Raw genomic sequence first — 13,818 nt, 5'->3', positions numbered from 1 at the left:
ATCATCATGGGTTTGATTCCCACAGGACACACTGTATATATGTTTACCTTCAATGCACTGTAAGTTATTTCACAAAGCATCTGCTAAATGAATGTAATATAGTTATACTGCACTGAGTGCTTATGGGATTTCTGTGAAAATGTCCTTGTCAAGGTGCCATCTGCGCAGTAATCGTCTCTGGTGTAATTTAGAATTCACTGCAGGAATTCTGTTTCCCTGGACGCGACTCGACTTTTTGTTTGTGTGCATTTCAGACCCCTACGTCAAAGTGTGGCTGATGAACAAAGATAAACGAGTGGAGAAGAAGAAGACGGTGGTGATGAAGAGGTGTTTGAACCCTGTCTTTAATGAATCCTTTCCTTTTGATGTCCCCGCTCACGTCCTCAGAGAGACCACCATCGTCATCACAGTCATGGACAAGGACAGACTGAGCCGCAATGATGTCATAGGAAAGGTGTGATGTCACAAACTACACAGAAATATTGGAATATTAGAAACTGTTTGTAACAATATAAACTAGCATTCAAAAGTTTGTTGCTTTCTTTTTAGTTAGTTTTTTTTAAAGAAATGAATAAAGATAGAAATGATAAAGAATCAAAGAATCATCAAAGAAAAAAAATATAATATGCCTATTTTTAACAGTGATAATATATCATCATATTAGCATGATTTCTGAAGGATCATGTGACACTGAAAACAGCTTCACCATCACAGGAATAGATTATATTTTAAACATTATTTTAAATGGTAATAATTCAAAATATTACTGTTTTCACTGTAATATAAAAAAAACCTTATATAAATAGATATGTTATATTTATATATGTATTTTTTATTACTGATTCATGAAGAAGAATCATAACTCTTGAATCAAAATTACAGCTATAATTTACAGTGTACATATCTGTTGGCCTGTCCAATTGTCACTGCTGATACTAAGCATTTTTATGGTTATTGGTATGGGTATGGGTATCGGTATCGGTTATCGGAATTTAAATTTAAATTTAAGGAAAGTTTTTGTCAGAGCCCTTGTTATTCTTAATTTTGACTTTGATTTTCATTTTTATACCAGACATATGGATCAGACATACCTGATCTGTAATAATCGGCCTGAAAAACATGTATCAGTCAACCCCTAATCTATATTTTGGTAAATAATCCTGTTTATTAAATATATGTAGTAAATATTGGTATTTTGGTGGTATATACTAATTCATGAAGATAACTTGAATTTACTAAATGTAATGAAGATTATCTAAAAGACAAAACATTTTCTTGTAAAATGTGCTCCAGTAATCTTGGTTTTACTTACAACTTTAAAAAATCATTTTTATAGTGTACATAATGGGAATTAACTATACTGTGTTTTTCAGTTTGTAGATTTATTGGTAAATTACACTGCCGTTCAAAAGTTTGGGATCGGTAAGATTTTTAATGCTTTTTAATGGAGTCTGTTATGTTCGTCATTTGATCAAAAATACAGAAAAAACAGTAATGTTGTGAAATATTATTGCAGTTTCTAATATTGGTTTCCTATTTTAATATACTTTAAAATATGATAATTTCTGTGATGCAGTGCTGAATTTTCAGCATCATTACTCCAGTCTTCAGTGTCAAATGATCCTTCAGAAATCATAATATGCTGATTTTTTTTAATCAGTGTTGAAACTGTTTTGCTACTTAATATTTTTTTAGAATCTGGGATTCTTTTTTCTTTGATTTATGATGTATAAAAAGTTACAAATAACATAATAACATAAAATCTTTTCTTAACAATATGTAAGTCTTATACTATCACTTTTTATCCATTCAACACATCCTTGTATTGTAAGAAAGTATTAATTTCTTAAAAAAAAAAAATAAATTTACTGACCCCAAACTTTAAAATAGTAGTGTATATTGTAAGAAAAAAAATATATATTTTGAATAAACACTGTTCTTTTTTTACTTTTTATCACTTTTTATTAGGACAGAATCTTAATGTGTAAAAACACCTCTCAAAATGCTTGCTGCGGATGCGGTGTGAGGCAGTGTGTAAACAAGATTAACACAACGTGAGGTCCTATTTATTTTTTTAGCGTGCAAAAATTTCAGACGAGAATTTCTGACTCAAGGTCATTGCACACTTAGTCTGGAATTTTCATGTGTGTTTTTTCGTTTTGCCAAAATTTGTTACGGACAGAACCTCAAGGTGTCAAAAAACTATCAAAATGGATGCCACATATGCAGAAATGCAGAAAATTGAACCCGATCCAAATTTTTTATGACGGACGAAAATTTTAGAGGCATTGTGTAAACATGATTAACACAACGGGTTGTATTTACTTTTTAACGTGCAAAAATTTTGAACGAGAATTTTGGACTCAAGGTTATTGCACACTTAGTTGAATTTTCATGTGTGTTTTTTCGTATTTGTCAACATTTGTCATGCACAGAAACTTGTCAAAAAACGTCTTTTAAAATGTATGCTACATATGCGGAAACGCAGAAAATTCAAATTAAATTTACAGTTAAAATTAAAAGTTGAAAATTAAAGTTAAAATTAAAGTTTGAGAGGTACTGTGTAAACATGATTAACACAACAGGTTGTATTTATTTTTTAATATGCAAAAATTTTGAATGAGAATTTCAAGAAAATTTTTCCGAAATTTTTGCATGTTAAAAAATAAATACAACCTCACATTGTGTCAGTCACACTTACACACTGCCTCCGAAATTTTCGTCAATCATAAGAAAGTTCGGATCAGGTTCAATTTTCTGCATTTTCGCATCCGTAACAAGCATTTTGATAGAAAAGGATGACGAATACGAAAAAACTGAAAAAGCACATGTGAAAATTTCGGACTCAGTGTGCAGTGACCTTTAGTCTGACGTTTTTGTATACAGTTTTTTGTATTCGTCAACATTTGTCACGCTCAGAAACTTAAGGTGTCAAAAAAACCTCTCAAAATGGATGCTACGTATGTGGAAACGCAGAAAATTAATGTTGATCTAAGCAGGCAGTGTGTAAACATGATTAACACAACGGGTTGTATTTATTTTTTTAATGTGCAAAAATTTCAAATGAGAATTTCGGACTCAAAGTCATTGTACACTTAAGATCATTGCACACTGAGTCCAAAATTTGCGTTTTTTTGTATTCATCAAAATTCGTCACGCACAGAACCTCAAGGTGTCAAAACACCTCTCAAAATGTTTTCGACGGATGCGAAAATGCTGAAAATTTAAGTGTATATTGTAACACAAAATTTATATTTTGAATAAACCATGTTCCTTATAACTTTTTATTTATCAAAGAATCCTGAATAAAGTATCACAGGTCGCAAAAAAATTTAAGTAGCACAGCATTAATAATAAATAATAAATCAGCATATTAGCTTTGCTTTAGAGGAATAAATCATATTAAAATAGTAAACTGTTATTTTAAATTGCAAGAATATTTCACAAAATGACAGTTTTTTTTTTTTTGGATCAAATAGATACAGCCTTGATGAACATAAAAACCTTCTTTAAAAAAAACATTAAAATATCTTACTGATCGCAAACTTTTGAATGGCAGTGTACTTCAGTGAAAGCACAATCTTTATTTTTTTTCCACCTTCTCTTTCTTTTCATGTCATATTTCTAGATCTATCTGTCATGGAAGAGTGGCCCAGCAGAGGTAAAGCATTGGAAAGACATGATGAGTCATCCGCGCACTGCCGTTGCCCAATGGCACGCTCTCAAAGCTTGAAGGACCCGCCCACCAAAAGTAAACAACACCTTCAAAACCCTGTTGATATGCACAAGTTTAAACACGGGTACCAAAAGCCATCCAACTATCTTTCTTTCTCTCTCTCCCTGTCTTTCTCTGTCTCTCTCTCTTCCTCCCTTCTCAATTTTTTTCCTGCAGTTTGTTTATGGAGACCCTTCCTTTATTCACTGCTTTTATTTTTTCCCACCAAAAAGAGGCTAAGCACTGCCAAGAAGACTGGGAGAGAAAGTCTTGCGTAACCGAGAGAGGTAAACAGACTCGTCTTCCTTGAGAAAAAAAAAAGTTTGACAACTCGACTGTTCTCTGAACAGCTGGACCGTGGAACAGGGTGACTTCTATCATCGAACTTCAATCGCTGAACTTGAAACGGCTGAAAACAATCTCCCGAACAGACCCTTCTATTGCCATGTTTGTGTCTCACCGTCCCTCTGAGCGTACGGAACGATCCGGAAAGGATCGCAACCACAGTGCAATACCTAGCTGAAAGAGGGATGAACGTGTTGTGTGTTGGACTTCGTCACCTCTTGATGTTTTTCTCGGAACAGTGTAGAAATTTCGCTGGAACTCTTCGTCGTCTGTATGTGCTGTGGGTGCTGTTATGTGACAGAAAAAAAGAGGTCTTGTTTAAAAAAAAAAACGGAGAAAAACATAAAATTCAAACTCACTTTAATTGACTGGATCAGTTCAAGTGCGTAAGGGAAATACGTTTTAGAACATTCCAACAAGTGTATAAAACAAAATAGGGACAAAAAAATGAGAATTGTAACAATCCTCATTAGTGGGTCTACGCAAGTACATGAATGCATGAATGCCATGTATGTTTTATTTAAATGCATTTCCACCTGATATTAGATGCATTTTCAGTGATCCGATCACAGTTGTTTACTCCTATATTGCTTTTGCAGAAACGCAGAGAATGACACACATACTGTTGTTGAATGAAAGAAGCCATTATGCTGCTTACAAACGAGCTGGAAAGGAAGCAAATGGAAATCATATGAATGGTAACAGATTTTGATCATAATCTGCGTGTTCTAGCACAATATAGTGAAGTCTGAATTGATTACATTCGACCGTACAAGTGTCTGCACCAGCAGTGTCCACCTTATTCTTCAATAAGAAAAGAAAGCATATAAATGAGACTTCTGGTTCATTATCCGCTATAGGGAAAAAACAAGAAGAATAACAACGTGCAGTAAACGGTAAAACTGTTTGCACTACAAACCAGTGTGTTCATAATTATAATATTATGTTAAAATAAAATGGTAAGACACACCAGTTTGCAATATCAAGCAGCAAAACAAGCTGTTTTGTAGCTAAAAATAGCTGGGCACGGATGAGACCGGAAGCCAGACAGGAAGATAAAGGAGGATGGTTAACTAGAACTGAAAATTCTGAAACTTAAACCATAAAAACATATTTTAAAATAAAAATCTAATGATATATATATATATATATATATATATATAGTACTGTGCAAAAGTCTTAGGCCACTAGTATTTTCATCAGCTAAAAAATGGTTTAAAGTCAGTTAAAGTCGGCCTTTTGCTGTAGTGTGTCAGTAGGAAATATCAGATTACATTTCCAAACATTCATTTTGCCATTAATCGTAATAATCCAGTGAGATTTTTGTTTGCACAAGGAGTCTGACAACAGCGAGTGCTCTGCACAGAGATCTGATCTCATCATCATCCAGTCTGTCTGAAATGACATGAAGAAACAGAACAAACTCAGACAGACTAAATCCAGAAGAACTGTGACAAAGTCTCCAGGATGCTTCAAGAAACCTACCTGCAAAGCTGCAGCACTGTTACAAGTTTTAGGCACTTGTGTAAAAATGCTGTAAAATGAGGATGCTGTCATAAATAGATTTTCTTTATCAATTACCTTCTATTAACTAAATGAAATCAACATTTGGTGCGACCATTCTTTGCGTTTACAGCAGCTTTTGCCCTAGGTGCATTTGCGCAAAATTTTTCAGGTAGCTTTGCAGGTAGGTCTCTTGAAGCATCTTGGAGACGTTGCCACAGTTCTTCTGGATTTACTCTGTTTCACTTTGTTCTGAGTCTTCATGTCATTCCAGACAGACTGGATGATGATGAGATTGGATCAGTGTGGAGCACTGGCTGTTGTCAGACTCCTTGTGAAAACAAAAATCTCACTGGATTATTACAATTAATGGCAAACAGAATGTTTGGAAATGTAAACCGATATTTTTTACTGACACACTACAGAAAAAGATAAAAATAACTTACTTTAAACCATTTTTTAGCTGGTGAAAATACTAGTGGCCTAAAACTTTTGCACAGTACTGTATATATATATATATATATATATACACATATATATATATATATATATATATATATATATACCTCTATATGTGCCTCAGCCAGTCAGAATCAAAGACCGGAACTATACGTTTAAAAAAAATATATTTAAAAGAATATAGAAATATAAAACAAAAACTACTAAAACTAAAATGAAAACAAAAAATACAAAAATAATAACTGACTCCAAATATTAATAAAAACTATAATAGTTATGACAAAAGCAGTCAATGTGTATATTTACAGTATACTTATATATCAGCTTGGCTAATTATCAGCACCGATAATAAGCATTTTTATGGTTATCGGTTGGTTTCAAAACCGGATTGTTGTTAAAATAATTAAAAATTTACATTTAAAGAAGTTTTTGTCAGAGCCCTTGTTATTCTGAATTTTGACATTAATTTTTATTTTTACGCTAGACATATATATATATTGGTTCAAAATTTTGGTTATCGGCCTACCTGATCTGTAATAATCAGTATCGGCATTGGCTAAAACTAACTAAAATGAAAAGAAAAAATATAAAAATAGTAACTGCCTCAAAATATTAATAAAAACTTTGATAGTCACAACGAAAGCAGTCTGATTTAATGTATTATCGACTACTTCTTGAAGTCGTTAAAAGTGGACAAGCTCAAAAAAATGTTTGAATTTAGTAATTGCGAAATGCATGTAATTTTATTATATATATTTTTATTGCAATAATAATAACTGCAAGATGATTTAGCCATTATTCCCCACTGGGAGTTAACTTATACTGAATTCACAACATGTCTTTAAACACCAAATATTTACTGACTGGTTATAGTTATGCCTTTTATGCAATTTATTATTATTATTCACATGAATATTAATTAAATATTATTTCTTTACTATTTTAATAATAATAATAATGAAAACTGAACGATTTCAGCCCCAAATGTTGTCGATAGAGTTTAACTTTATACAGAACTTATAATATCAAATATAATCTTATTGGCTTTGATTGTGTCTCATCGCTTTGCATTTTCTTGGAAACTTCCATGGTTTTGACAGTCCTGCTTTTATAGTGAATATTTACTTCATAGTGAAGCAGCATGCTTTACTTTGTCTCGTTTGTGTTACTGAAAGTGGACATGCTCAAAAGTTGTAGACCCGTGTTTAACTTCATTCAATTGTGATTGGATCAATGAAAGCGCATCTAATACCAGGTGTAAATAGGACCTTAGTAACACAATACAAGAACACATAGCATTAGCAGTGTTACCACAAGTGGCGCTATTGTCAGTTTCCTCTTTCACGTTTTCATGTTTATTGGCCCAAGCATCTGAACTCTATCACCCCCTTGAGGTTTCTTACCACTGCAAACCCATAACATTGTGATATAAATATATATCATGATGTTGTGCTTGCAATGCATTGGCCAAAGCATTTGTGTACTTGCGTAGTTACAGATTTTTCTTCTAAAACGAAACGCGATGGATAAGATAGGAGTGAGTGTTTGAAGCCCGTGTGTCGGCACATACGCCGCTGTGCTAGAAGCAGAATCACTGAGATCCTTTTATCTAAACTAGCATTCCTCATGTAACGTACACATCTTGCAGAGGATTGCATCAACCACTTAACCAGTATGCAACGACACTGCCAATGTGAGTTCAACGCTGCCAAAACGCAATTCATTTCTTTTCATTTCCAAAAGGGCTGAAGAAGTTCTTAGTGTCCCTCCAAAATAAGACGTGCAATTTAGAACCTAACTAAACTGAAGAAAAAGAGCAGAAGCTGGAAAATATAGTAAGTTATGTAATTGTTTGTGCGTCTTTGGCTTAGTGTGTGTGTTTGTATGCGTCTGTCGCTGTTCGTATTTGTGTATGTGTTGAGGATTGGATCACAGCGGCCATTCCATTGGTTCCTTATCGTACTTATGCTGCCTTCAAGCCTTTGTGTGACTTTTGAGAATTACAGCATGATATTAGCTGAAATAAAATAGTCATAAAGTTTATTCCAGTAGGTTTTAGCAGCAAACTATAGTACAAAGAGCTGGGTTTCCATCCAGGTGTTACATTTTAAGTGAAATTTAGGGTATTACATTAAATACTTGGATGAAAACAGCATGAAAATGACATTAAATATATATAAGACATTGATAAACTATGATGGAAACTACTAACATTTGCTTAATAAATTCTTTAGTATTCATTATTTAATTTTGTGCAAAAATTTTTACAAATAATTTAATTTTAGTTTCAATATGCACACCAATATTGCATACTGTACATATATATATTACATAAAGAGGGTTTTATTCATTATCATGAATCATTAAATGTATTACATTTAGGAGAACAGCTCTGTTTATTACTTGTATTACATTTCAGAAAATAGTTATACTATTTTTGGTGCAAGAAGTATTGATTCATTTCATTTCATTTCATTTCATTTCATTCTGAATCTTGCAAAAATAATTTTGAACAAACATAAAAAACAAAACTCTTTTTGTTCACAATTATTTTTGCATTATTCAGGTTTTCTTTTTTTATTGCATTTAAGAAAATAGTTCTATTATTTTTTTGGTGACAGAAGTATTGAAAATTAAATTAAATTAAATTAAATTCTGAATGTTGCAATATTCAGGGTTTGTTTGTTTATGGTTTTGTTTGTTGTTTTGTTGTTGTTTCATTACATTTAAGTTTATTATAAAAATAGTATATAGAAAATAGTTCTATTTTGGTGCCAAAATTATATTAAATTAAATTAAATTAAATCTGAATGTTGCAAAAAATATGTTGAACAAACATAAAAAACAAAACTATTTTTTCTTTCTTTCTTTCTTTCTTTCTTTCTTTCTTTTTTTCTTTTTATTTATTTATTTATTTTTTGCTCAAGTTAACTTGGATGGAAATGTGTGTAATTAATGCTTTAGAGCATTAATTCAGTGCATTAATTTAGAGCATTCATCAGTGTTTCCCAATGTGGGAAAAGCTAATAATTAATTAAATGTAAAGTTATCATGCGACCATTAACCTTCATCACAAAACCATGATCATTCGAATATATTTTTCAATGATTAATTATTTGATGTGTTATCTAAAAATCTCAGGGGTATTTTAAGTACATATTTTAGATCAAAGATGTTCAGCTGACTAAAATGTTTCTGAAATTTCTGCTTTAGAGAATGAATGTCAAATAAAATGTCATTTAGCTGCACAAACCTGTCAGCTCATAAAACAATTAAATGAGTATTATTTTTGTTTATTCTTCATGAGCAGTGCGCAAACTGAATTATACCATCAACATTCACAAACAGAGCGTATTATGATGGCAATTAGATTCTGGCATAATTCTTGAATCAACATGCCCTCAACTCACAAAGTGTGCGCTCAATGAAAATAATTACGCTAATTGCGACACCGTTCATACGGTCTCATCTCGTAAACACGATCGTTCCGGCACGACTTGAAGGCAGCATTAGCTTGGCGCTGAGGATGATACGAGTTATAAATGGCAGGTCCGCAGGATATAATAGCAATACTATCACATTTTGCTTTTTGAATAACATTTTGTATGCTGCGTTTGCGATTTCTGTCGCCTCCTAATGTGTTACTTATGTAACAGAGAAAAGGCAAATATAGAAAGGGAAGACTTCAAATTGTTACCATGTCAACAGTTAAATTAGGAGAAATAGCTATACTTCTTATACCAGACGACACAACTTCTTCGAAGAAGCAAGCTGCTTACTTGAAATCATAAGGCAATGTACCGTAGATAAGCAATATTTCTGTACAACAGTAATGTAAGGGTTAACTTCAGGGTTAGGACATCCGTTCATATTCGTTCGACTTGAAACACACATACAAACACACACGCAGTGCTTCAGGAAGCGAAACATCCATCACCTTTCTCCCCTCCATATGCCTGTGCTCTTAGTGTCAGAGCAGACGTTCGACGTGAATATCACTGCCAGACGTTTCTCACAGCCTGTCCTCCCCCCGACTAACACGCTGTGACAGACGCGTCCTCAAAGACACAAAGGAAGAGTGGGAGGCGAGAGTTTAAAGGCCAAAAAACAGACCAAAGTGAGAGCAAGACCTAAAAAAATATTCAAGCACTTCAGAAAAACTTACTGTGTACTGTGTTTCCCAGTCGGTTCAAAAGAAGTAACTAAAGTGAAAATAGAGAGGACGGATGAAAATGTGTGTGGATTCGTTTATTTGGACTTGTGAGCAGGACCGTCGCTTGAACTCGTAGTTGAATTTGTGACTTGATAAAGCATCAGACGATGCACGTTTTCTGTTACATGTCTGAATTTATGTTGAGTGGCCCCGCCCACAGTGCGATCTTAATGGTACAAATTCTGCTTCATGTAACGTGTCATTTTTTAAAAATGTTCTGGATCACATACACTCTAAAATAAAAAAAAAAAAAAAGTTGTTTCAACTTAAAAAAGTAAGTGTTTGTGCACCTTAAAATTTTACATTTTCTCAATTCAAATATTCAAGTTGGCATGTAGTACAACTTAACATTTCACATTGACTAAACTTCAAATTTTAAGGCAGCACAAACACTTTTTTTTTTACTTTTTTAATGTCTTTTGACAGCATTTGTGGCATAATGTCCAGATTTACAATGGAGATTTTATTTTATTTTATTTTATTTTATAACCAGATGTTCATCCACCTTAAACAGTATCCCCACCTTAGAAAGGACAATTTTGGATTTAAAAAAATCATATTTTAATTAATAAATAAAGAATAAATTAATAATATAAAGTTCATTGCTTTTAATAAAAATCCAAGCACATTTTTAAATCTCAAATGTGTCAAGTTATGTTTTGAAGTTGTTGAAGTTGAAATGTAGCTGTAATTATTAATACTAAATTCAAATATGTATTTATTTATTTATAACTAATAATAATAATAATAATAATAATAACCTATGGATGATTTGGGCAAATTATGTCACAAATGTTGTTAACTTACACTGAAGTCATCAGATAAAATATTAAATATAGTCTTGTGATATTATTATTATTATTATTATTATTATTATTATTATTATTATTATCAGAAGAAGAAGAAGATATACAATTAAATATTTATTAATATTAGTTTTACTTCTTACTGTTATTAAGATTTTTTTTTATATTTAATCTTTAAGTATTTATTATTGTTATTATTATTTAAGATAATTTTCATTTATTTACTATTTATAATAACAAAAACTGGAAGATGGAATATGGCAACATTTCTTCTTCTTATTTATTTATTATTATTATTATTATTATTAAGAAGAAGCAGAAGAATATGTAAATATTAATATTGGTTTTATTAAAGTTAACTAAAGCTAAAGTACTTATTATTATTATTATTATTATTATTATTATTATTATTATTATTATTAAGAATAAGAAGAGGAGGAATATGTATGAATATTAGTTTTTATTTATTATTACTGGTTTTATATATATATATATATATGTGTGTATTCATCATATATATTCATATATTCAATATATATATTTTTTTTGTTTGTTTGTTTGTTTGTTTGTTTTTTATATATATTTTTAACTTTTTTTTTTTTTTTTAGTAACAACAAAAACTAGAACATGGCTAAATAAAAAAGGGTGTCATTATGCCCCTAATATTGTCAAAGGAGTTTAACAGAATAACATCAAATATCTTGCTTAGTTTTTTCCTCTTTCACTGAAGAACCTTTCCAGGTTTCGACGGTCCTGTGTTTACAGTCCAAATCTGAGTGAGTTTTGCTTTGCGAGCTGAAAACGACGAGCACCTGACGTGAAAATGAAATACATGAAGCGGCATGCTTTGTTTTGTCTCGTCTAGTTGTGTGACTCACCGTGGTGAGGCGGCTAATGTGAGCTTGTCTGTTTTACTGTCGTATCCACAAATTTGCGTTCAAATTCGTTTTTCTTAGCTGTTGGTTGCAGATGTTTTGACCTTACGAAACAAAATGCCAAACCAGGTTTGAAACAACCAGCATTGGAACGGTCACGTCTGTCGTCACAGAGACGTTACGGACATCTGAATGTGAAGTTGAGTTGGAAATGAACTCTAACGTGTGTGACGACAACCCATCTAAAGACGTTGTGTGAACTTATGTGTGTGCTTGTAAAAAAATTAATGTTACCTGGGGAGTTTTGACCAAGACCCCTGACGTTTCTCAGCATCTCTGTGGTGTGCACAATATGATTTGACATACTGATGATTTATTTTGGCATAAATGTACAGTGTAAATAGATGTAAACCTGTATATAAAAAAAGGAAACTGACATGTTTCTTGGAGTCTCTTGATTTACAAGTTGAGAGAATGAGTTCACTTTGCTTAAAAAGGCAGTTCTGATAGTAATTCTACGATAGAATCGGTTTTGTTTCTTTCTTTAAATAACTTGTTTTTGTTATATTGTGTGATCTGATTTTGTCTTTGCACAGATGTTCTGTAGGGTTTTTCTATCAAAAAATACAAAAAAAAAGCATTGTTCAGTTCAAGAAATAACGTGTGAGCGTGTGTGTGTTTCGGACTCAACAAAATAAGACAATTGTTGCGATGTTGCACCACCTTTTTTGCCGTAAATTGACTCTTGAGTTCTTCTGATTCATTTACAATGACCCAAATTGTAACCCTTCAACAGTGCTACCAGCATCCGAAATGAATCAGAGTTTTCGTCTGTCTTTTGTTGAAAGAGAATAAAGTTGATGCTAATAAACGGAAATTGGTGGAAAACACACATCCTCTTTTAGTTTGTGACGAATGGCTTTCATCTCATGACGGTCATCCAGGGCACTACACCTGTCCTCGCTGACGCACATCACGAGTAGAAAATAACCTGGATGGATGCACCCAGAGGAAAGCTTTATTGCTCAGAGGTCGCTCTTTCATAACTCAGGAAACATAATGGAGATTGAAATTGATGCTATTACTTTCTTAATACACTTTCTGCACAATTTATCTCTGCACATTATTCCAAATAAGAAAGGGTGTTCATAACCTTTTACCAAAATGAAATCACTTACTTTGTGCCCAAAACAACTCTTCCTTTCAGCTGACTTCCAAAATGCTTCGTTTTAAACTCCAGCCATCTGATTCTGGTTTTTAACACTCACTTTTCACAACCCGGTTGATGGATGGATTGATGAAACCACATATTTTGTTGTTTTGTTTGGAAATTTGTCAAATTATGGAAGTAAAATGGGTTGCGAAATGGATGGACGCAGGGATAAGGTCCAATTACATCTTATATTTTGTGAATATTTAGTTTTACTATTTGGAAATTTGTCAAATTATTAAAGTAAAATGGGTTGTGAAAAATCAATGGGTGGATGGATAAAAAGAAGTTCCGTCCTACAAAATAAATTTGCCAAATTATTGATATAAAATTGCAGTTGAGGCCAAGATGGATGAAATAATGTTACATCCTACATTTTGTAAATATTTAGTTGTTTTCTTTGGAAATTTGTCAAATTATGGATATAAAATGGATGCAAAATCAGTATGTGGATGGATAAAAACAAGTTCTGTCCTACATTTGTAAATATTTTGTTGTTTAAGTTGGAAATTTGTCAAATTATTAAACTAAAATCGGTTGCAAAATCAGTGGGTGGTTGAAAACAAGTTCTGTCCTACACTTGTGAATATTTAGTTGTTTTGTTTGGAAATTTGTCAAATTATGGAATTAAAAATGGCTTGTGAAATCGATAAGCAGACAGAAACAAATCAAGATCCATCCTACATTTCATG

General features: G+C 32.2%; 1 protein-coding gene across 3 annotated transcripts in view; it reads left to right on the top strand.

Annotated features, from left to right (window-relative positions):
• syt7b (synaptotagmin VIIb) overlaps positions 1–5,224 on the top strand; it is a 162,547-nt gene extending 157,323 nt beyond the window's left edge. The window contains exons 11-13 of one of the 3 annotated variants that reach the window (XR_007828082.1): positions 255–454; positions 3,629–3,800; positions 3,949–5,224. Coding sequence is in view for 2 of the 3 variants with exons in the window: in XM_051114754.1 (XP_050970711.1) it covers positions 255–454; positions 3,629–3,733 (305 nt within the window). In the remaining variant the exon portion in view is untranslated. Of the gene's footprint in view, positions 1–254; positions 455–3,628 lie in introns of all 3 variants that reach the window. The other 2 variants (XM_051114754.1, XM_051114753.1) reach the window with 2 other exon arrangements.
• Positions 5,225–13,818: the final 8,594 nt, after the last annotated feature.

The sequence above is a fragment of the Labeo rohita genome, chromosome 7 (assembly GCF_022985175.1).
Source record: "Labeo rohita strain BAU-BD-2019 chromosome 7, IGBB_LRoh.1.0, whole genome shotgun sequence".
NCBI lineage: Eukaryota > Metazoa > Chordata > Actinopteri > Cypriniformes > Cyprinidae > Labeo > Labeo rohita.
The sequence above is the reverse complement of the archived record's forward strand: the minus strand, read 5'-3'. Positions and strand labels throughout refer to the sequence as shown.